The sequence below is a fragment of the Plectropomus leopardus genome, chromosome 8, assembly GCF_008729295.1.
Source record: "Plectropomus leopardus isolate mb chromosome 8, YSFRI_Pleo_2.0, whole genome shotgun sequence".
NCBI lineage: Eukaryota > Metazoa > Chordata > Actinopteri > Perciformes > Serranidae > Plectropomus > Plectropomus leopardus.
Window position 1 is genome coordinate 34,528,028 of NC_056470.1, and position 26,250 is coordinate 34,554,277.

Here is a 26,250-nt window from a genome sequence, read left to right on the forward strand (position 1 = left end):
AAGGCGACAAGAAAAATGACCCGCAATAGTTAAGCACAAGAAAAAGAAAATAAACAAAAAAGAAAAAAAAAACAGGAAACAACATTTATAATTATTTATGTATATTTATGTATCTGAATTGATGTTATAGGGAAAAAAAAATCAATATTATTTTTCTTCTAATTTTCAGCACTTTTTTCAGGTTATTTCCTTAGTTGTTCATGTTTTTCACTCTTTTTTTATGCAAACTTGATTAATTTCTTGTAACTTTAATTTCTTGCCAATATTTTAAGTAATTTCTTCAAAAGTTACTCATTACCTTCTTATGTTCTTCAAGCAACAGGCGGATCTTCCCAGGTTTCAAAGGGTTAAGTGACTTTTCTTGACAGTATCACTTGTTGATAGCTGTTTATATTTTTAGATTTTATCTGATCTCTTCTTTATCTTCTATATGATATTTTTATATATTTTTAATCTAGGTCACTCTACATGGACAGCAGGTGACATTTATACTATATTACACTTTACATGTGATCAAAAACTGATATTTAATACGTGAATTAATCCATTTTTTTTGACCGAACATTGACTTTTGCCACCGTGTTTATGTATTTTATGACACAAACTTGTGTTAGATGCAGATAATAAACTGTGCAACTACTAAAAGTAAATCACAGCAACTAGGAACAAAATAACGACATTTTTACCATCAATTATTGACACTTTCCATCCTTTACTTTCTATCCTTTACTCAACTCAGCAGCTCAGGTATCAATAAAATCTCCTCATTTCCCACTCGTAATTACAACTTTGTTGGGCCGTTCATGTGCTCGTAACCTGCAAACAGAATATTTCTGAGGAGCACGTGAAGGCAGCATCACCACAGATTTCATATTTCTAAATGTACTAAAGTGTACGCAGCGACCTGAAGAGCGAATCAGGGTGCAGGTGTGAGCAGCAAACGGCTGCAGCGCCGCGAAAATGTGAATGTGACGGCGACCGTCTGTGAATGGAAAGCAGACATCTTGACTGACTGAGTTTAAGAGGGTTAACATGTTACCCGGCTAATTTCGGGGACAAAAGACAGCTTGTGTGGAGTAAACCTTTACAGCAGACATCTGCAGCGACGGTGTTAACACCGAAAATATCTCGGTGATCCGTGAAACGGCTGCACAGGCGCAGGCGGCAGATGGAGACGTGCACTTAACTGCATGAATAGACGGAAGCTTTTGTGAATGGAAACTTGACATCTGGATAGAAACTTAAAGAAGGCGACGAATCTGCTGATTAATCCAATAGTGAGGATTTAGACGAGATGAACCTTTAAATAGAGGATCAGGATCAACAGTTTAAGGAGGTTTAATGAGCTTTAAGAGTTAACCATGGACGGGATCTTCATTTTGTTTAGGTCTGAATTAATCATAGGTATTTGGTCAGATTTTAATTATCACAAAATGCATTTATTCTGGTTAAAGTGTAATTCTAGTTTATTTGTTTATTTGTCAAATTGGATCATAAAATATGATAAAATATACACAAACACAATAATAATAATAATAATAATAATAATGAATATGATGATTTAAAAAATAAAATAATAATAATACATTTAATTTAAAAATAAGGATATACTCTGGTGAACCTTCCTAAGTCTTTCTGGTGTTCAGTGTTTTATGAAGTCAAAAGCTCTGCTGAGATTTAACACTGACACATTTTAAAAGTTGGACCTGAACATGAAACATCATTTTTTTTGGGTAATGTTTGAAAAGTTGGGGTCTAATTATAATTATTATTATTATTATTATTATTATAACTAATTATAATATGTATATTTCGGACAAGATAATTATCTTTTTACATCAAATATTCTTGAATGCAGAGGGCAGCAGCACATTATGGGTCGTTTCTGGTCTTAATGGTGGTATTTATATTTTGTGAAACTGCAGTGAAAACACTTTTTAGTCTTTTTTCTAGGTCACATTGCTGAGGTCACATGATGCTGTGAGGTCACATGATGCTGTGAGGTCACATGATGCTGTGCTCAACCGATCTTCCATCGGTTGAGGTGATGTTTTTCACTCTTTTTTTATGCAAGAGCTGTTATTGCATCACATAACTCTGAGAAAGTTTTGAATCCACAATTCCTCTGTGAAATCGTGGACTACATCTCCCAGAAATCCCTCATACGTGGCTGCTCCCACGTATAAGGGGCTCGCCTTTCCATCATGGCTCCATAACACGCCTACGTGGCCTTGGATTGGAATTTTTTTTATTCATTTATTTAATGTTTAGCTGCTCTGAACAGATACTTGTTCCTGTGTGTGTGTGTGTGTGTGTGTGTGTGTGTGTGTTTGTTTTCTTACCCAGCTCCTCCAGGGACGGGACCCCGTACTTGTCTCCGTGGTCCTCAGAGATCGGGGTGACGCAGCGACCCATCAGAGTGTCCGACAGCGTCTCCACGGGCATCTCGGGAGGATCCAGCCGACTGATGAGAGTCTGGAAACGTTTGTAGGTGAGAGGAGGCTGCCCGCCGTTCAGCTCGATGATTCTGGGGGGAAGGTGAGACAGGGGACGCTCAGAGATCCCCCAAAATTTACCATTTAACTACACAACAAGTCAATCAGTGGATGGTGGTGCAAAAAGTGGGAGGCAATTTCAGTTTTTTATTTTAAGCACTGGGGAGGGACTTATGCTCTTTTATTTTGTCTTTTGTCTTTTATTTATTTTTTTGAGGGGAGGGGTGTACATATTTAGCTGTATTTTCTGTTTTTTTTTTTTTTTTTGTTTTTTTTTTTTACCATCAATTTTTTAAGACAACATGCCGTCCCCGGGTTTGGGAGGCATGTTCTCTCTATAACATTTTAAAGAATTTTTTTTATTTCTTAATTTTGGCGATTTAATCATTGTAACAGGTGACTGGTTGGGAGGGGTTTACAAATTTAGCTTGAATATATATTTATTTTTTTAATTTACCGTCAATTTTTACATTTTTAAAAACTTCTTTAAAACAATTCGGCAATTTTTAAAGAAATTAATTTGGCATTTTTTTGTTTTTAATTTTAGAAGAAAATATTTTGGCTTTTTTTAAATTTATTTTTTAAATATTTTTTAATTTTGGCGATTTATGACCGAAGCCTTGTGTCTCCTTGTATGTCTGAGTGTGTTTGTGTCTCCTCACTTGTCCAGGTCGTAGAGGGTGTGTGATATCTTGACGATGACCTCTACCCCCGCCTCCATGGCGAGCTTCTTGATGGCGGCGTCTCTCTCCTTCCCAAAAGGCTCCGAGTCGTACTCAAAGGTCAGGCGAGAGATCTTCCACTCCTGAGACGGACAGAGACAGATGAGGACCGTGATGTCTTCAAATGCTCGTTCATCACTCAAAAACATTTAATTTGCAATTAAATAAAACAGAAAAAAGCTGCAAGTCCTAAGCTGGAAACTCCGGCAGGTTTTGCTCGATAAATAATTGTTCATTTTCTATCGATGCCGACCTTAAAGAGCCGCGGGAACACGTTGGCTGGTTGGCCCCTGATGACAAAAAGGCGTGAGTTGAGCTTCCGAAGGTTGGCGTCCAGATCCTCCAAACACTGGAGGAGAAACCTGAAGAGAGAAGACAAAAGATGATAAATAACTGAGTATCTGATTTAACCCTCTGAGTTAAAACACGGAAACAAAACGTCAGTGGCCAACTTAGCAAGAAACGTCCCACAAATTTCAAGAACATAATAAAAGATGACGACGTGAAAAGGGAGGATTATGTAAAATGTAGCAAAAATAAGTGAAATGATTTTTATAATTACATATTCAAAATAATGTCTATTTATTTTTTATTTATTTTCTTCTTGCATGCCTATTTATTCCTATCAACTTATTTGTATGAATTCATTTTGACATTTTGAATTTTTTGGCCCTCTTTTTTGTTTTTTATGCTTATATTTGGCATGAATGTTTGGCTTTCTGTTGTTATATCGTCTTCTGGGTGTCCGGATTCTGCTTTTACTTGCTTATAAAAACACTATTTTAATTCTGTTTTTAAGGGCCTTATACACATAAAGTTATTATTATAATTATCATATTAGACTGACATTCATCAGGTGGACAAAAAGCAACAACTGTTTGCGATAAAGTTCACTAAATCAACTTAAAAAGTGATATTTAAATGTTGAATTAACAGCTTGTCTGCTAAATCTGGCCAAAAAAGATCAGTTATTCCAGGTGTAAGAACATTTATAAATAAAGAGCTTTGACTTGTAATCTTGTTATTTCTTTTACTATGTTGTAAAAAGATTTTTTTTATTTTTTTTAACTGTGTGATATTTCTTCTTTACTCCCATCACCAAAACACATCCTGACATTCAGACCGCCATCAGGCGTCACCTCGTCACCAGAGGTCAAACTGTCCGGCATCACGGCCGCGGTGTTGTGTCTGACCCTCAGCCCTGCTCATGATCACAATCTGGCGGCGGCGCGGGCCGAGCAGACGGCCGGGCAGCCAGACGATGTTCTGTCCCGTTATGTTTCCTCCCGTCTGACCCCGTTAGCCCGATCATTAGAGCAGAGGAGCGCTCGCTCACATGCAAAGCTCCATTTGCTCCCAATCCGCGCACAGACGGGCGCAGCTCGCCTGCAAGGTCGCGCACACTTGTTGCACGTGTCTGCTCATGCACGAGCGGGACACGGTGAGGACACCTGCGGGGGAGCTTCTGCACGTTTGAGCTGCTGCTCTGCAAATTTTCACACGACGCTTTTCATTTAGGCTTTTGATTTATACAAAATGGGCTTTTGAAACGCTCACACACGACAATAAGACAGACCTCACGTGCACTTTAAAAGAAATAAAGATTGCATCAAACTATTTATCATGTGAACTGTTATTCGAATTCACATAACCGAACAGTCCGATTCAACGTTAGAAATATTCAACTAACTAACACAGCAGAGCCCGACTGATATATCAGTCAACTTATCAGCAGATATGAGCCTTTCACATACCGACATCGACGATTAGAAAACTTTTTTTTACAGACCGTGAGACGATGCTTGGGTGGTTTAGAAATGTTCAGCATTTGACTGATACCGAACAGTGCTAAAGTTTATTTAGCTGTTTATTTTATTGTATTTACTCTTTATTTAAATGGTCAGCAGAGAGCAAACAGCACTGATGTGCATTTTATTGTTATTTGTTGCTTATTTTTGTTTGAGTGTAATGTTATATGAGTAAATTGTTAAATAAAGCAACTTTCTGAATAATTTTGCAGTCATATCGCTGCAAAATCAGTCCACATGGAAATGATCTGTTTTCATTCCAGCTCAGAATTCACTATATCGGTCGACATATTTGGTAATCGACTAATTTTTCCACCGTAAAATTGGTTTCCGTCTCAAAAAATATCCGTCTCATATCGTTTGGAATCTATAAAACATACACAAAAAACTAATAAAATGTATTAATTTAATTCCTGTGTAACAGAGTGTAAACTCCTCAAAGACACCAAAAGAGCTGCGTTTGCATACAAAGCGAAACGAACAAGTTTCGCACGTCTTTGTCACACAGTGATCAACAGATGTGCATCTCGTCTGTTTATCACTTTTTTTGCTGCCCTCCTTCTGTCTGAGTGGACTAAAAGCATTCAAATTTATATAATAAAAGCTCAACAAATCATTCTGCGTGACATATTATCAGCTGTTACGTGTGTGTGTGTGTGTGTGTGTGTGTGTGTGTGTGTGTGTGTGTGTGTGTGTGTGTTGCCGGTTGGCCACTTCCCCTGCATGTTCCTGGCTGTGTGCCTAGTCATGCATCAGTCCTTATATAACTGCTCTGGCCTACATCTGGAGGACACACACACTCAGCGAGGACTGCACCACAGCAAAATCCTTTAGCCCAGTAACCTCATTTCTGCCCGCTCGCTTGTGTGTGTGCGTGCGCACCGCACACACGCAGACAGAGGACACACTCGCATTTATCGTCTCTCAGCAGGAGCCAAAGAGAACAATAACTGAACTGTAGGGTGTGAATAAGAGGTTAAGTTCAGCAAAAACAAAAATGTTTTAAGACTTTCTGAGAAAACCTTCTGAGGTTTGAATGGAAAAGTGTTTTCAGGTTTATTCTCATGACCCAGCAAAACTTTATATAACCTCCACCTGCTGCGAACAACAACTTTGACATATTATTTGTATCATTCCTGCAATGACTTCCTCTCTTAATCATCAGCTGCAAACTTTGGGTTTGACTTCACTTTTTTTGGGTGGTGCAGGTAGATTCAAATGTAGATATGACATAAAGAACATTTTTTGGTTTTTTCATAATAACATCCAGCGCGGATGAATACATAACATTAAGTTATCATGCAACATAAAACTTAAATTATTTATCAACCCATGAGTTTTGAATGATTTGTGAACTGTTTTAATTTAATTATTTATAATTTCTCCTGAATTCTTTATAATTATGCATATCAATTTACTTTTTTAATTTGTCTTTATAAATGTCTTTGTTAACCATTTTTGCATGTTATTGGTTTGTATGTATCTGTCTATTTAGCTTTAAAAATGCTAATAAATAAATGAATAAAATTTTGCCCCAGCAGGGTTGGAGTTTGATGATATTTTATCTATCTATCTCTCTATATAGGTTGTTTTAAGACAACTTGCTCAGGTTTCAAAGGGTTAAATCACCTACCAAACATACTTTAAAACATTATGAAAGATAAGGATATCAACAGGTTTTCTGGAGCAAATATTTCCAACAAGAGCACAAAATCTGCAATATTTTTTTATTCTTTTTTATTGACGTGTTTCCATCAGGCGCATTTTATATTCGCTACTTCAGTTTCCGCAATTTGAGGGTGAATGGAAACCCGCCTAATTACGCTGATCTCATTACCACATATAACGAAGTAACAGTCGTATTATCAAAAAAACAGCTGCTGTGTCATTCACAGCGTCACGTAGAGCCGTTCACGCACTGACGAGAGTGAAAAGGCTCCACTCGTTGTCTGTCAAGTGTCCAGCCGTCATTCACTGAGGATTCAGTCCGATCATTAAGCTCAAATATTCACAAACTTCAGCCGAACTGAACAACAAAAACACCCTGATTATTCAGAGATGAAGAGCGACCTTTCTGAAAACTGTTGACCTCGCTCTTTGTGCCGCCGTCCTTCATCAGAGCAGCAGGCGGTAACCTTGGTCACCGCCGCAAAACTGATGACACTCGTACCCTTCGGGTCCTGCGTCTTTGAGCAGATAATGAATGACGCCTTGTTTTCTGCTCCAGCACATGGACCGTTTGGTGTTTTGTCTTTCTGCCTGCGTCCTCCAGCGTGTTTGGTGAGAGGCCACGCGAAAAAGCCTCCCGGTAAAGTAGGTCACCGTCACATAACCAGTCACAGGTTTCATGCACTGACACACTGACCCACATCGCTCACACAAACTATTCTCACATTTTCCCCCAAGATGGAAAAACTATCGATTATCGTCACTTGTATTGTTTTTGTTGCTGTGGAGCTCCGCCTCTTTACCTGGCGGCGGTGAGGTGCGTCAGTGCGGCGGGAGGTCGCAGACTGTACTTCTTACTCCGCTCACTGCGGCTCTTTCTGTCATTACAGCTTCAATGCCACAAAATAATGTGGAAAAAAAGAGCTCTGCATGAATGAAATGCATATTTAGACTAAAAGCTTCCATGTAGAGTCTTCTTATCTTTATTTAATGGTTTATACTTCTTCTTTTATTAAGACTTTTTTCCTGTTGATTTTTTTTTCTTCAATCAAACTGTATAGCAGTTTTAATTGCATTTGTTTTGTTTGAAAGGCATTGCATAAATAAAATGTTATTATCTGATTAACATTTAACCCTTTGACACCTTTGCAAATTGGCTTGATTTGGTGAAATGCAACTTGTCAAGAAATGGTAAAAAAAAATATCAAGGAAATGGTACAAAGGTAAAAATAAATAAATAAATAAAAGTAAAGTAAAAAAAAGAAACAAGAACAAATAAAGTAAACATGACCTCAAGAAAGTGATGACAATGTTTTGTATATTTTCTATTTTTTCTGTAAACTTTAATTTATAATGAAGTGAATTATAAATATAGTTTTCTGGACATCTTCACCCCATTTTTTAAAATCATATCTAATGATCTCCCCCCAGCTCATTTTCAGGTCATTTCATTGACACTTTCACTATTTTTTGCAGTGTGCGGGACATTTCTTGCCAAGTTGCTCATTAAGTTTTTTTTTTACTGTGTTTCTGAAATAAATCAAAACCTTTTTTTCCAGATTTCAGAGGTTTAAGTGCTAGAAATGAAAACTGATGTTAATCCAGCTGTTAAAGAGTTAAAATTCACACCATTGGTGTGTCTTTGCTGCAGGAACTGGCCCCTGCAGGACAATTTTGGAGAACTTTTACGGTGCAAAAGAAGTTGCACAACATTTTTTGACAACTTTTTAAGAACTCATCTTGGATTTTTTTGTTTAAAAAATGACCTTACGAACCCTGTTCTTCAGGGCTGTAAAGATAAAAAACACCCATAACAGCTGACTGACTGCAGATTGTTGTTGAGAGATTTACTATTTGTTCCCCCATTCATAAAATGGGACGGTCCCCTTAATCCCAGCACAGAACAGACCAGCGACACATTTTAAATCCCAGTTTAAGGTGAGTCCTAATTGGATGATGCAGGTGTCAGGGCAGCTGGGCAGGTTTAGAGTCCCTGTCTGAGCCTCTGCGGGCTATCAGGGCTTCAGTCCAGCAAATCAAAGCGTCTAAATATGGGACACATCGAGCTACTGTCCTTTAAAATACCCTGAGCATCGGTGCATCATCCTGTGCCCCGTCGTCACGCAGCTTTTTAGCTTCTGCAGATAAAAAAAGGCTGTTGTCTGAGCAGCGGTGTGTGTGAAAAACGTCCAATCCTGAACCTGGAAAAGTGGGGCACATTCTGCAATTTTCCATCAATTGAAAGGTGAAATTAGTTGCCTCCTTTTCGTCTGAGCTCAGAAAAGCTCAATTTCGTGCCTTTTTATACACTATGGCAGTGATGCTCAATGTATGGCCCGCAGGCCAAATCTGACCCGCCTTATATAGGGTGTCAGGTGCCCCCCCCCAAACATTTTCTAATTCACAATAAATTTAAAGCGATTCACGCTGGGCATTGCTTTTGTACTTTTAGTCTCCATAAGGTGTCAGAGAGCATCAAACAGCATCAAAATAGAGCTTGTTGATGAAAAAAAGAGCCAGTGGAGGATCCCCCACACCCCCGACAGAGGTCCTAGACAAGACACTAATGTCCTAAAATCCAAGAAGTGTCCTAAAATCAGAAAAACATTCATAAATCCTAGAAATGTCCTAAAACCAGAGAAATGTCCTAAAATCCTAGAAATGTCCCACAATCTGAGGAATGACCTTAAATCCCAGAAATGTCCAAAAAACATCCTACAATGCTATAAATGTCCTAAAACGCCATTAATGTCCTAATATCCGAGAAATGTTCGAAAATCAGAGAAATATCCTACAAACCCAGGAACATCCTGTATCCTAGAAAAGTCCTAAAATCCTAGAAAAATTAACTGAAATCTTAGAGATGTCCTCATCATTGAAAAATGTCCTAAAATCAGAGAAATGTCTTAAAAACCTAGAAATGTCCTAAAATCCTATATCCGTGTACGGGCTAGTATTTAAGCTTTAGAGACAATAATCACTCAAAGACAGAATTTTTCGGAGCCAGAGGTGCATATGTTTGGTGTTTGTGCCACAGGTGAAGCATTTGGGGGCCACACCTGGAACTGGCCTTGATCCTGAGCCACGCACGCACACACACACACACACGCACACACACACACACACACACACACACACACACACACACACACACACACACACACACACACACACACACACACACACACACACACACACACAGAGACTAAACACCTTCTTTGACAGCAAAATGAATGTGAGTCATGGTGGGTTTTTCCTTCCTACGCGGTGCTGAATCACCTGAGATTGCTTTGAGAAAGTTTAACCCCTTCGGCCTTCCTGTGACGCCTGTGAGCGGAGTCGGGATCCAGTTTCTTAGCCTGAGGAGTTTGACTTTATTCAAACTGGCTCAACAGGCATCTGTCATTACGACGCGCTCTGCCAGATTAATACATCGCCTTCAGCAACCTGAGCTGACGGCGTCACGGCGCTGATCCAACTTGCATTTCATAAACAAACACCAATATGATGACATGACTAACTCATGTCATCATGACTCTAACCTGGTTTGCAGTAAACACAAAATAATTAGAAGAAGAAGAGCTAAGTGGCTTTTTTCCACCTGATCATGTCATTTTTACCATATTTGGAGAAATATACGAGAAAAATAAATGATATTTCCACGAGGTGCACTGTCACAGTCAATGCTTCCGAAAATCACTGACATTTCACATGCTGTGTTAATCAGAAAAAAATAATAAATAATTGGTCTGATTTTTTTTTATTTTAATCTAGCATTTAAAGGGTTAAAATTCAAATCAATAAATATTTGATATTTATGATTACAGGTGATGCTGTTTACAAAATTAAATCAATTAATGTCATATCATAGGCTATGTTAAAAATATAAAAATCTACTTTGCAAATAGGATATTAATTTATATATGTTTTTAAATCTAAAAACATAATGGCATCATGACAAGAAAAACTGGCATTTAAAGGTTTAAAACTCTGACTATTTTTGGGGAGAGCGATATGAGTGTTTGACAAGAAAAAATAACGTGTAAAAATAAATGCTGCTGCTAATCACTGACATATCCCAGGCTGTGATAATACAAAAAATAATAATCTGCTCAGCGTGGTTTTTTTCCATCTAAAAATCTGGTGGCATCATGACAAAAACCTGGTATTTAAGGGGTTAAAATTCTGAAAATGAATGAATATTTTAATTTTATGATTAGGACTCTTAAAAAATAACTAAATGAAAGTATGAAATAATATTTAATTATAATAGTTTGATTTAGAAAAGTGCATTTCGTGTGCAGAGTGATACGAGTGTGTTTATTATTAAAGAGCGCCCTAAAGGGTTAATCAAAAACGACTCTCTCCAGTAATCTTTTGAGCAAATTCTGAGTAAAACCTTTGACCTTAAAAAAAAAAAAAGCCAAAGTTTCTACTTTTGCATCCTGCTGGTGACGCCGTCGACCCACCACTTCACCGGTCGCTTCATGACGTCTGAATTTGGACATTAAGACGGGCTGACAAAAACTTAAAAAAAGACTCATTTGCTTCATTGGTGACCTACTAATTATGTTTTGGAATCTGTGAGCGGCGGAGAGTCGTGTGCGTCACTGGTGTGTGTTTCCTGTCTGGATGCCGCCGCCAATCGGTTTCCATTTTTAGCACAGCGATCAGCCGGACATCATTAGGCCGCTGACTTTAACATCAACGAGTCCACAAATAGAAACTCAGAGCAAAAACGGGCCAGCGAGCAATCACAGCGGGGCTGACAGCGACTCTCGTCCCCCGCAGAGCAGATATGGCGGTCTGCAAACACACTCACGTGACCTCACACACGACACGGGGCCGAGCTTTACCTTACAACACACACACACAAAGTATTTACACTCCGTTTATCGTGCTGCATGCACACCTCTTCTAATAACCTACTTCTGAGACCCCCCGCTGTGCTTTCTTTTAGAGGAGGCGGACTCCCGCCGCCCTGACCTCTACGATGGCGATTACGTGAACTGAGACTAAAACAAAAGGGCGCCCTGTGGCTGTGAGGCAGGCTGAGCCGGTGCATCCAGGTCAGCGCTCTAAACCCTGATTTATTTTGACTAAATCCACTTAAAATCAGGTTTTTTAAACAATATTTTGTTTTCCAACTTTTAACTGACATGCAGTTTATTACAATGTGCAGTTGGTGTATAAATATATATATTTTACTGCTGAGTTTTGCATTTAGTTTTTACTATTTACACTGTTCTTTTTGCTCTATTTCTTCTTGTCTTTTACTACTCATGTTGTTCTTCGTGCTCTGTTTATCTTGAACATACCTTGCTTTGGGATTCCCTGCTGTGGTACTTAAACACTATTATCTTATCTTGTTTCGTCTGTTGTGCAATAATAACCACAAGTATAAGGCCAAAAATAATTACCACTGATGGATTTCTTTCGCCTACATTCTGACTCACGTAGAAGCAGAAGACGAGACTGAAAAGCAGCCAAAAGTTTGAGAGACGAGCACACGTCTCCCTCTGCCAGCTGAAGTCTGAAAACCTCCGAAACGGCACGTTACGCTCCAAAAGCAGAGAAATGCTGACATCATGTTGCGTGATGAAGCACTGCAGCTCTCAGTGATCCAGCTGCTCGTTCTGCATGAGTCAGCGCTTCCAGACGCTCCTCTGAGGCTGACCGTCATCATCGTCGAACAAAAGAGAGGAAATATGTGCAATCGTGCTTTTAATATGACAAAATACAAGTCAGACGGCACCAACCTTTTTCAGAGAGCTGCCAGACGGGTAAAGCAGGGTCTCTGCGGCTTAAAATGAGTTAGATTTCAGACTTTTTTATGCCACTCTAAATGAAATTTAAGCCTTTGAAACCTGGACCGACATCACTTTTTTGTGCTGCTTTCAAACACCTTTCAGAAATATTAAAATCTCTGAAATCTGAAAGTGATTCGATTTTTTTTTCTTTGAAATCATGGGGAAAAAAAGGAACTTTGCAACTTTGCAACTTTGCAAGAAAATAGTAGATCTGGATTTTTTAAAAAAAGGGCCATAAAGCTGTAATTATTAATTATTAATTATTATAATTATAATTTTAATACTACTCACAGGCCATTTCCTCATTTTTGTCTGACTTTTTTTCTTTTTTTTCTTTAGTCATCTTTAGATAATGTTTGTGTAACTTTTGGTCATTTCTTGCTTGTTTTTGGGCAACAAACCGAAGCGGGACATGTCATTTGCTGGCTGGTTTTCGGAGCGATTTGAGCTCTTCTGAATGGTGAACATTGAAAAAAATGACAAGAAAGCTCTTCTTACCTCCACCTGTTGACCCCGACGTTGGACGAGCCAGCGAACCAGGGGTCCAGGAAGTAAACACAGCGCACCGTGCCTGCTCCTCTGACCGCCTCCTGAAGCGCCGGGTTGTCATGGAGACGGAGGCCCTTTCGGAACCAGTGGATGGAATTTGGGGCCATTTTAATCTGAGAGGAGAAAGTTTGACGGGAAAGAGAAGAAGAATCAGCGATGAGCCGAGAAAAGGCTGAATGGTGCCTCTTTTATGGAGCTGAATGAAGACGACAGCTCTGCGTGAGAGGAACAGAACGTGACGCCGTCGGCTCTTTTAGTTTTTTACATCTCAGTGCAAAACTCTCCCGACGGGAGAGATAACTGAAGCATCCCAGTTTAACGGCTGCCAACAGCGTGGGACGTGCCATGAATAAAACAATGTGAACAACACCAACACATCGCTGCGGCCAAACAGTTTTTATGCTTTCTACTGTAGGCAGAGACATTTTTAGACATTTGGAGCTTTTTGAAATAAACCAAACTGTAAAATAAAACTGGACTTTGAGAGCGCCGACACATGCAGCCAGAGGGAAGATCAAAGGACCCAGAGGTGTCACTGACTTCTTCAGGCTCCATATCGATACCTGGGCTTTGCAAATCGATCGATACTGATCTGATACCGTAGTTGAATTAATCTGTTAAAACCTGAGCAAATCAGGGTTTTTTTGTTTTGTTTTTTGGAAAACATTGGGAGATGGCAATGAGCGACTTGACAAGAAATTTAAAAAAGCACAAAAAAGATTAAAAAACGATTAAAATAAAGAGGAATCACTGAAAAAAGTGCTAATATACAAACAATTTCTGTGAAATTTTTTTAAACATGTCAATATTATTATTATATTTTCAGGAAACCCCCCATATTTTTTTAAAATACACTTATAATACACAATAACTGCATCTCTCCTTTTAAAAAAACAACAGATTTTCAGGTCATTTTCTTATCATCTTTTTCTAATTTCTTGCAGTTTGCAGGATACCTTATGTCAAGTTAATCATTGCCTTTTTTCCCTTAGCTTTTTTGTTGTTGTTGTTTTCAGGTTTCAGAAGTTTAAATGCTGCAAAAGGGGTCTGAATGCAGCACAAGAAAACTGATGACAGTCCAGGTGTTAAAGGGTTAATAAACTGTTTACCTCACCATGTGGGAGAGACTAACGGCGTCAGGCTTGACATAAACATTACTCCTTCCTAACTTTGTAAAACAAAATGTAACAAATTAACATTTAAAGGTGTTGAATTGTTGTTTATTTGTTATTAAAATAATCAAAATAGGACAACCCTCCAGTTACCAGTACATCCCTGCAGGGGGAGCCAAATATTTTTAAGGATTTTACAAGACTTTTGACAGAGGCAGAATCACAGTAATATTAAGAATAAATAAATAAATGCAACAAAGAGGCTGGTGGCAATAATGATAACGGTAATTTGTTTACAGAAAAATAAATAAATACATTTAAAAAATGTTTTTTATATTAATTTTAAAAAATCAAATAAAAATATCTATATCTATCTACAGGCCAATAATCTGTCAATCACTATTCATAAGCAAAACATGCAACAGCTTCGGCCTTTTTAAACATGATTTTTGTTTTTTCCTGCTTGTGTCTGATCTATAGGTGTAACACTTTTTTGGTAGATGTATATGCAACATTCGACGATAGCTGTGCAGCCCTGTGACATGCAGGCAACAGCTTGTGTTGCTGTCGTGGCTCTGTGACTAAACCGAACACAGTGAAGACTTCCTGTCTTCCAAAGCCTAAAATCCATGAAATCATAACAATAAGACTGTGTTTCTGTCACTATAATTACGCTGGACGTTGGTGTCTTTCTGTCTCTGTGCCTCTTGTCGAAGCTGTTGTGTAGACGCTGCAGCCTGTCAGACGCCTGTGTGATACAGAGCCGCTGGATTACTGACTTGATTGGCTCTTGGTTTAACGAGGTGTAAGAGCCATTTAATCACACATTTTATATTTGGTATAAAAGTTTGTTTTGCTTTATAACATATAATAAAGGCTCTGATTTATTCAGGTTACATACCAGTTTTTGTGTGTTTTGAGTGGCAGACGTGCTTATATCTGTAATGTTTCTATTATATCGCAGGCTAAACTTTGTACCACTTTATGGTTTAATGACAAATGTGGAAAGGACGACGTCATGCTTGGAGACAACGAGAAGTCTGCGTAGGCGCAGTTCGAAACAAACTCTTCACCGTGCGTTATCGTGCTTTTTAGTGTGGAACAGGACTTCAGGACATCAAGTCGGTAGTGGACCGGACTAGAGGTGATTGTGGATGCACTTAGCCTGCTGTGCCTTTTTGTATTTCTTTTTCTGCTTTTCAAATAAACCTCGTTGAAGTTTTTCTTGCCTCACGTGAGTACTTGTATTTATAAAATGGAGTTGAAACACGAGTCAAAGCTGAAGCATCTTGAACCTAGGACCTGTGCTGAAACAGCCACTACAGGACGCATCAGCTGGACTCCAGTTCAGTCAGGACAAAACCCGAACATCGGGCGGACACTGAGGCGTCAGTACTCCACCAGCCTGAGAGACAGGTGACACTGAGGGATTTACCTGCTGAAAATAGTGCAACTTTTACTGCCATTTGGTGCCTAACAGGTGTTAAATCCATGAATATCTGAGGAAAGTCTGGTGACTGAAAAACTCATGTCCACTACTACAACCTGTCTTTGTAAGTGTGTGAGTGTGTTTTAACTCCAACAAGTAAGGTCGACAGATTATTGGCCTGGACGGTTATCGAGGCCGATATTTGACATTTTGCCAATTATCTGTATCTATGTTTAATTTTAATGGTCACCAATAGGGAAGGCAGTCTGCAATACAAGCAATTTAATTTAAATTTCCACTGAACTTTAAAAACTTTTTACTTTACCTTTTTAAAAAACTTGCATGGGAATTTGCTGTTTATGATGTTGAAAGTTTCAGTTTTGATTAAACATTTGCTGAACGCATTTAAGTTTTGTGTTGGAGTTTGTTATATACCGAAATCTAAACGCTGACAAGAAGATCTTCCTTGTTATAGTTAATGCATATCGGTTATTGGTCTCCTTAAGTACTAATAATGGGTATCGGTATTGGCCCTAAGAATCAGTCGACTCCTACCAACAAGAGTCATTTGGTTCATTTTCGTCTTTCTGTGGTGTGGTGTGACTCCTGTCACTGATGTGGAGCTCAGCAGCTGGCAGGTTAACTGAACTCGATGTCCCTGGCAGGCGTCCAGACCATGACTTCTTTAAATGGATAATTCGTTGGGCGTATGGCTAACATTTGGCTGCCTGCAAGCTCATTCAACAGATCTGTTGTGCAGCACGTCTTCACTGACTGATTGGTTTAGTCTGAATTTAACTCAGACCTCTTTGGCCGTCAAACTGAGACTAAAAGAAAATAATATTCAGAATTGGATTAGAGTCATTACTAGTGCTCCTATTTTTTCATTTAAAGGCAATCAAACACAGGAAATAGTAGGGTTGGAAACCACCAGAGGCTCCACAATACAATATTATCATTATATAATAACATCATGATACGTATTTTATGATGATGCAATATCATCACAATACAGTAGTAACACAGTGCGATAATATCACAATACAATATTATTATGGTACGATATTATCAAGATATGATATAATCATCACACGACATTATCATGATAGAACATTATCACAATAGGAAATTATCACAATACAATATTATCACGGTCCGGTTAGCAAAATACGATATTATCAAAATGCAATATTATCACGATTTGATATTATCACTATATGATACTATCATGATACGATACTATAATGATGCGTCATTATCACGATACTAAAGTCACGATACATTTGGTGATATGCTGAGTACTGCATTAACAGATATTTCAATATATTGAGATCAATTAACTTTTTTCAATTACACATTATTAAACGTTTTCAGTCTCTTCAGTCATTTTGTTGCAGCAGAATGTATCCATGTATCTGTATTATCTCTTTCTTATAGCAGGCTACCAAAAGTATAGCTTTTATTTTCAAATTAATAAGAAGTATAAATACTTGGTATTCATATATTGACACTATATTGCTGCACATATTATAAAAATATCACATCATGATATATTCATAATAATTCACTCATTTATACGCCATCTCTGCTGGCTGTTGTGCTGTTTTGTTTAAAATTGGTTCCAAATTTGTTGCTGGTAAAAAAGTGCAATGCAAAACTTAAATAACAGCGAAAAAGTTTGGCTGTATTTTTTGTCCTACTGTGCGTTATGGTTCAAGTGCACATGTGGTTACATGCTGTATTTCTCTTTGATGGGCCTGGCATACATCACATTGTGATCAGTTGTCACGGATCATGTTGTGAGCCACACTGCAGATTTTTCACAGTGACAGCCGAAATGTGTCAGTTTCTCTGGCGCATAACCAACAGCATCCGTGATGCAACAAAACAGTCATCATCAGCGCTGAAGATACTCATGTCTTATCTGCAATTCACAAAGAAGCCACTCAAATTGACAAATACCTCGTCAATGAAACTCCACCCCAAGAGTCTCTTATATAACTGAGATATTTGACCTGGGACAGAAAAGGGACGGGGAGCAGATCAGAATGAGTCTGGTGAATTTGCTTGAGCCTGACAATCATCACACTGTAATTTGGACAGTGGAAAAAGGTAAAGTCAGTTCCCAATTAATTACACTGCATATGAGACAACATGCAAGTACACATTACTGTCAATTAATATATGTAATAAAAAATACAGTGCATTTTCTGCAAAAATGCAATGTGAACACGGACAGCTGCTTAGATAAGTCATACTGTCATTTGAATTATGATTGGAATGTGTGTGTGTGTGTGTGTGTGTGTGTGTGTGTGTGTGTGTGTGTGTGCACTTGACAGTAAAAATAGCCACAAAGGTGGAAGAGAAAAAGGTATGTATGAGCACATACAGACAAACATGTATGTATGTATGTATGTTTGTACTTACAGTAAGTATGTATGTGCAGTTTGTATGTATGCATGTATGCATGTTTGTATGCATATATACCATTTTTACAATTTGGTTTGTGTGGAAGTTTAAAAAATAAGATACCACATAAGTTAGAGAATGTATTCATGCATACATACTGTACATACATAAATACATGCAAGAAGAATAAAAAGTCAGATTAGAAGAACTTTTTAAAGGTCGACTCCACTGTAAACATAATATTACTCAATAAAAAACATCCAAACATTTTCATTTTTTTTCAGTAATTCATCAGTACACCTGAATTTAAGCAGCATTAATATTTCAAAAGAATAGTTTATGTTTGGATATCAAAAAGCAGATTGATATTTCAATCATTCAAAGTCTTTTAATCTTTTTAAAGTTTAAAGTCTGTTGCTGAAAATATGCACAATCAGTAGCATGTTAAAAGTGTGGTAGGTTTAAGAAGATTTTGAGATTATTTCCATTAAGTTACATTATACTTAAATGTTAAAAGTTTTTAAAAAAGTATGTTAAAGTATGTTAAAAGTACGCAGAAGTACTGTTATAAGAATAAAAAGTCAGCATGATAAATATTTGAAAAAGGTCAACTCCACTGTAAACATTAGCATCCTCTATAAAAACATCCAATAATTTAGATTTTTTTTTTAATCGGTAATTCATCAGTGCACTTGAATTTAAACAGCCATAATATTTCATAAGGATAGTTTCTGTTGGGATATCAAAAAACTGACTGATTTAAGTTTAATCACTCAAAGTTTTGTAATCTGCTTAAAGTTTAAATAAAGTATAAAATATGCAGAATCATTTTTAATGTAAAGTAGGTTTAAGAAGAGCTACATTATACTTAAAACAGCTTATTATAATTTTAAAAGTATAGATTAAAAAAGTAATATTATTACACATATCCATAAATAACTTAACATTTCAACGTATGAGTGCTTTCTGTAGTTTAAAGTACTCAGAAATACTGTAAGAAGAACAAAAGTCAGAATAATAGAGATTTGAAGAACTTATTAGAGGTCAACTGTACTGTAAACACAAGCATCCTCTGTAAAAACACCCAATAATTCAGATTTAATGTCAGTAATTCATCAGTACACGTGTATTTGCATTATAAAAATATTTTAAAAGAATAGTTTTTGTTTCCTGTGTTGCAAAATCTTAAGTGTCAACTCAAAGTAATGGCTCCTACAGTTGGACTTAAATAGAAATTAGGTCACGCCGTCTATTCTGACTGCGGCCACATATCGCATCAATATCCCAGTAACACCCAAAATAAATATCAAATAACTGCAGACTTAAAACAAGGATAACCACAACAAGTCAGAGTTACATTTGGGAGTTTAAAACACACTTGTCGTTAAAATATGTTAAGGAAACAAAACCTCCGTTGATCAAAACGGGGTCACCGGAGCAGTCCTTATGTAAGCGGTGGCGCTGTTTATAAAAGTACAGTCGCTTTTAACTTGAATTTACAGCCTTAAAAATGCCCAAAACAGCCGCCTTACCTCGTGCTGGCTCCCCGGAGATGAAGTTTTATGTCAAACCCAAAGACAGACGCATTTCTCCGCGGTGTTTCGCTGAGCGGGACGGTGCAGAGTGTCCGGTAGGTGCGGGTCTGTCGGTGTACCTGCTGCCCGCCGCTGCTGCGCTACTTTGTTTCATAAGAGTTTCACTCACTGCGCATGCGCCGTCTACTGAACCCACTCTCCCGCCGCTTTCATGGCGCGACGGATAAAAACAACCCGCTGCCCGTTTGACGTTTTACACACATTTATTTAGAGCAAATATTAACGTTATCAATATTAAAAACGATATAACTAAATGTAATAGTAGGATAATATATAGCGGAATAAATATTTTGTGTTCATTATTTTTGTTTTATTTAAGGAATTACGGTTTTTTTGCTCTTGCGCAGATTTTTTTTCCCCCTGTGCCCGTAATAACAGAAACAGATGACTTAAAAATTATCAAATATAATCTAAAAATATTGTATTTTCCCCCTAAAAGCCGAGAAAAAAACGTTAGAAAATTTGAGGTTTTGTTATTTCCGACAGCACTAGAATGCAGCAATTGTTCCTCGCAAACGTGAATGCCGACGTGCTCCGAATCCAGCGCTCTCATTGGTCGGTTTGTCGTCACGTGCGCGGCGCCGAGTCACGTTTAAGAGGCATGGAAATACGGAAGTCCATTCACACAGCGGAGGGAGGCAGACAGCGCGCAGCTGAGACGATAACACAGATGATTTCATTAAAAAGAGGATAAAAAATGTCTCGCGATTACCGATTATTAGTGGTTAACCATTTAACGCCTGAGCAAATTGGCTTTATTTCAAAAAATGGCCAAAACATTAGCAGGAAATTGATAAAAAGTTAAATTATCTGTGAATAAGCAAAAAAAAGTAAAAAAATAAAATAAAATAATGAAAATGACATAAAAACAGTGCCAAAAAAAGGAAAATATATATTTTAAAAAATATTTTCTTTTGTAGGGTAACTAAATACATAATGATCAGAGATTTTATGGACATTTTTTCTAGTTTTTTGATAATATATCAAAAAAGATACCTTTTTTTTGCAAATTGTAGGACATTTCTTTCTAGGTTACTTATTGTCATTATTCCAATTTTTCTTTTCAAATAAATTAAGCCAATTTTTTTAGGTTTCAGATCCAGGTGTTAAAGGATTAATGAGACCAATAACCAATATGTATTTACAGTACAAATGACAATCTTTCTGTCAGTATTTAGAATTTGGAATATAACAAACTCCAACACAAAACTTTATTTAAACACCTTTAGCAAATGTTTAATCAAAACTGAGACTGCCAACATCATATACAGGAAGTCCCCAGCAGCTTGTTTTTTATTTTCATTTTAATAAAATCATGTGAAAATTCAAATGAGTGAAAGTTCCTCCCATGTTGACACTTTCTTTGCACTTTTTAATTTATTTTACCGGCGATCACTAAAATAAACGGATGTTTTTCCTCTAAAACTCTATGACATTTCTTTCCTTTAATATTTTGGCAAAAAAACTTTTAAAGACATTTTAATAGAATGCCTTCCACTCATGGCGTGTTTTCTTTAAAACATTTTGGCAATTTTTTTTTCTTGAAATATTTTTGGATTTTTTTTTTTCACTGAAAACTTAGGGCGATTTTTTTTTTACAAACCTTTCTGATATGTTTTTCTTTAAAACTTTTTTGGCAATTTCTTTTCTTTAAATGCTTTTGTTTCATGAAAAAATGTTGCTTTTTCCTTTTAAAATGGGTGATTTTTTTCTTTAAACTTTTTGGGTGATTTTTTTCTAAAAATCTTTTTGGATTTTGTTTTCTTAAAAAAAATTGGTGATTTCTCTTTTAGTTAAAATATTAGGTGATTTTTTTCTTGACATTTTTCTGGTGATTTTTTTTTTAAAACAAACTTTTGCTGATTTTCTTTCTTTAAATCTTTTTGGATTTTGTTTTCTTAAAAAAAGGTGATTTCTTTTATAGTGGAAGTGCTGGGTGATTGTTTTTTATTTTACAAACTTTTGGGGATTTTTTTTTGTTTTAATCTTTTTGGCAATTTTTTTCTTTAATCTTTTTTTAGGGGGAAATTTTCTTTTTCCATAAATATTTTAGTGATTTTGGTATATCCCACGTCCTGAAATGCAGAGTGTTATATCAAATGCACATTTACATGTTAATGTTTTACAGATAAATTACTCTGAAGCCCCTGTTTTCAGTCTGTGAAGCTTTCGTGCTCTCCCTGATTTTGTGAAAGTGCCAAACTTTCCTCCCTGTTCTTGTTTTTAAACTCAGCTTTAGTCACCTTTGAGGTTCACAACATCGACAGTGTTTCACCACTTTCCAATCAACACCTCGTGTTCTCGTCAGACTTCTCACAGCTTTTCCTCGCCGCTGTTGTGTGATTAGTCAAATAAGTTTTGATGTCGAGGTCAGATTATCAGTCTCAGGCCGAGCAGATTGATATCGGTTGGTGTTCTCTTTAAATCTAAAAGGAGAACATCAGTTATCATCGTCTCCTCAGCAGATGGTGGAGGAGCTGCGGGATTTCGATGAGACCAATCCCCAAAATGAGTCTCCGTGTGTCTGCTGTGCCAGCGTCATCACACGTTGTCATTCAGCGTGCTCGTGAAATGTCATCCCCTGCAAATAATCAGACTTTCTTTAACCCTTTAAAACCTGAGCAAATTTGCTTTTTCATTTCTTAAAAAAAAAAAAAAAACTCAGAAGAGGGGAACAATCAACTTAATAAGAAATAGCCAAAAAAGTAAGTTAAAATATAAAAAAAAAATAAAAAAAACAAACAAACAAAAAACAACCAAGAAATGACCTCAAGAAAAATTTAATACATTTTTCCTTTTCTTCCCTGTGACATCATTTTAAATATGTAATTAGATAATAATAAAAGAGAGCTATGATTTTTTTTTACCTTTCTCTTGTTTTTTTAAAATAATATCTAATAATGGTCATCTTTTACTATTTTTTGCAGGACATTTCTTGCCATGTTACTCATAATTTTTCCATATCTTTTTTAAAAGAAATCAAACCAATCTTTACAAGTTTTTAAATTTTAAGTAAAAGGCGTCTGAATGCAGCACAAGGAAAGCTGATGTTGAACCGGGTGTTAAAGGGTTAATAACAATTAATGCTTCTTTTCATCCACAAACAAATAGTGCTGTAAATAATGAACATTTGTGTCTCATTTTGCACACGTCTGAACCTCACAGAGAAAATAAAAGGATAAAGGACAGTGGTGGGTGTGTGGAAAGTAAACATGACAGCAGATCTACGTCACGGCATTTTTTCACGTCCATCATCACGATCCAGATATTGTGTCTCCTCCAACTCAGTCATGAAACACTTTGAGCGTAATCCGTGATGCAGCTGTCTGTTTGCTTGCGCGGCCGGTCAGAGGTAAAGGACGGGAACACCGTCCCTCCCTGAAGCTGCGGCTGGCGTGCTGACGTCTCGTCTCAAGGCCTCCTGCAGTTTTGACGTCCTTCTGCAGCCGGATCAGCGAATTCTTTAACTGAAGTTTGTAAATCACATCTTTGGGGAACTATTTCTTCCACGTTCAGTGGTGTAATAATAAAAGGGTTAGATAAAAAAAAAAGTATATAAGCACTGTTCGTGCTCGGGCCCAAAATATCATGTTATTAACATAATTTTAATTTAGATAACATCTAAGCCATTAATTCCCTGCTCCTGATCTTTTTTATTTTAGTGCAGTAATTTGGAAATTCTGTTTAAATGTGAGAGCTGCTAATTAACCGTCAATAATCTGTCTGATGATCTATGATATAATTGTGGTATCACCTTGAAGATGGTTTACAGCAGGGGTATTCACCTAATTATTATTATTTATTAAACTTTCCAGCATTATATAATAATTAAAAACTCCATCTTAAGCAAACTTCAGGTAAATTTTAGCACATTGTGCTGATAATAGGTCAACCTCTCCTGACTGCAGGACTCTGACTTCAACTTCTGTCAAACTTCTGTGCTGTTAATCATTTTCCTCAGGAATTATAAACTTTTGAGTCGGCCTACTTCTCCTATAGCTGCCAACAGCCTGCCGACATTCCCAGTTAGAGAGGGGGTGAAAATAAGCTCATGTGCTTGTGGCCCCGGGCCCCCAAAACATTACATCTGCCCCTGGTAATAATAATGAGAGGTCAGCGCGAGCGGCTGGATGAGACACAGAGCGATGCGTCCTGGTGTTTCTAAATAATTCATCCAAAGTCTGATTAAAGCTGAGACTAACACAAAGTGGTCTGTAGGAGTCTAAAGAAGTCACTTTCACCTCTGCAGATGTGTCTGTTTCAGACACTTTGGTGCTGTGAGGAGAAGCTGCGCTCTGTTTGTCTGTCTCACTGCGCTGCTGTCGGACCATCAGCTGTTTGATCCGCGTGTTTTGATGTGAAATTTTCCTCGGTGTCATGGGAACGTGAGACAGAGCTGCTCCACTCAGGGCTGGTGAACATTTCTGCGTCAGAGCGCACTGTCGGATATGTCCGCGCGCTGGAGCAGGCTGTTGGACATGTCCACGTTGGAGCGGGCTGCCATATTTTTCCGCGCTGGAGCGGGCTGTTCTACATTTCTGTTGGACATGTCTGCGCTGGAGCGGGCTGCTGGACATGTTATTTTTTAAATTTTGCACAGTGATTCTCTAAATTATTTTTCAGGTCATTTTCTTGTCACCTTTCACTATTTCTTGCCAAGCTGTTGGTTGCCTGCTTTATTGCTTTTATTCCAATGTTTCTGAGAGCAATCAAAACCAATTTGCTCATGTTTCAAAGGTTTAAATGCTTGCAAAATGTGTCTCATCACAGCACAAGAAAGCTGATGATGCAGGTGTCGGAGGGTTAAAAACCAGTTGAACTAAACAGAGTTGTTTTTAGAGAACCTCATGTTGCTATCTCTGGTCGGACAGCTTGATGTGAGCGAGGACGCAGTCAGTCGGCCTGCCCACATCAGCTGGTGGGAGGCCTCCTACACGTACGCTGCTGCCTCCGAGCACTCAGGCCGTGAATAGAGACGCGCTGATGCCGGACTGCATTGTCCTCATCCACGCTGCTGAGGCTCTAAATAGACCGGGCATGAAGTGGTTAATAATAAACCCAATACAAAATGTAGTGTTAAGCTTCATGTTGTGCTAAAATACAGTCACACTTTTCATTTTTGCAATTTTAACTCTTTGAAACCTGGATCGACAAGTTTTCTTGTTCTGTATTTGACACGTTTCACAGCCTCTGAGACGTGATAAAACATGGTGAAAAGGGGATAAGTAATTAGACAAGAAATGTCCTTCAAAATGCCAAAAAATGTAAAAGGTGAAAAATGATAAAGAGGGAGAGATTATTAAATGAAAAATAAAGTTAAAATTATAATTAATCTTAATTTAGGAATATTTTAAACAATAATTTCAGTTCATTTATTAATTTTTCAAATTATGCTTTTAAGGTATTTTTCTTGTAACATTTTCTAATTTCTTAAAGGGTAAGTTTGGCAATTTTCAATCTGGACCCTATTTTCCCATGTTTTCATGTCTAAGTGACACATGCAATTTTTAAAAAAACTAATGAATAAATTATCAATTTTTTAGTAAACCGTTGCTGCGTTTCCTGCTAGGATTGCGCTAAAACCCCCGGGATATTTTTAGTCAAAAAACGACAGTGGCATCCTGGAACGTAAACAGCAGGCGCAGGATACCTGGAGCGTAATATGTAGACGCAGAAGTCTACTGCAAAGCAGCAACACGTGACGACTTTGGGATGAGAACATGTTGGACTTTTGTGGGACTCAGACACAAGAAACAGGTCTCTAAAGAACGCCTGTGTTAGGGGACTAAAAAGCAGCTGCAATGACACCAATTATCACTAAAAAAACAACTAATTGTTTTTATTTGAACTGTGGGTTTCCACGTCCTGATAACAGTCAGCTCTTATACAATGTCACTTTAGAAACATTGCTAAAAATAAAAGGTACTCATGGTTCACAAAAATGTTAAACTTGCATTTTCAGCTTAATCTGGTCACAAAACTTTTGCACATATGATTTTATCCACAGTCAGTTTGTCTTCATTTATTTCATCTGTTGTTTTTTAACTCTGCCTTGTCAGGTGACCTACAAATAAGCTGCATTATATTTAATATTATTAAAAATGCACATGCAAACATTTTCTTTTAGCGAATAAACTGGCATTTAAACACTTTCTCAGTCATGTGCCCACTAATAATTTGTTGATTAGCTCGGCTGTGTGAATCTCCCTCGTCGCTCATGGCCATGCGGCTCAGCCTGTGACAGCCAGCAGCTGATAACGAGGATGAGGAGAGGGAGAGAGACACAGAGAGACATTTGAAATTCTGGCTTTTTGTGGAGCACTGGCTGCTCCTGATGTTGAGAGGTGTGCGTGGATGTGGAGTTGGCTGGATCGTGACGCCAACGGCTTCAATGAAACAGATTTTATCCAAAACGTCAAGACACGAGGGGAGATTTTTACATCATTTGTGGTCTTGCAGCATTTATCAGTAAACAACTAGAAAAGTCAAACAAAGAGGGAGTAAAGATAAGAGTGCAGTTTGCTGAGAGGACAGAGAAAATCCTGCAGCGGCCCACTTCAAAGACGCCTCTGTGGTGTTGAACATGTGCTGATGCCACCTGGAGGTGGAGATCTGGACCTGCAGCCAAAACTGGATATTCACATTACAGACTC

General features: G+C 37.6%; 1 protein-coding gene across 1 annotated transcript in view; it reads right to left on the reverse strand.

Moving 5' to 3' along the window:
* The window catches only part of LOC121947582 (cryptochrome-1-like), a 34,508-nt gene extending 14,835 nt beyond the window's left edge, over positions 1-19,673 (reverse strand). Inside the window, exons 1-5 of the mRNA XM_042492690.1 lie at positions 19,535-19,673; positions 13,002-13,165; positions 3,471-3,579; positions 3,158-3,300; positions 2,343-2,527 (exon numbers count right to left, since the gene is read on the reverse strand). Of these exons, the coding sequence (XP_042348624.1) occupies positions 2,343-2,527; positions 3,158-3,300; positions 3,471-3,579; positions 13,002-13,159 (595 nt within the window). The 5' untranslated portion in view covers positions 13,160-13,165; positions 19,535-19,673. The remainder of the gene's footprint in view (positions 1-2,342; positions 2,528-3,157; positions 3,301-3,470; positions 3,580-13,001; positions 13,166-19,534) is intronic.
* Between the last annotated feature and the right edge of the window lie 6,577 nt (positions 19,674-26,250).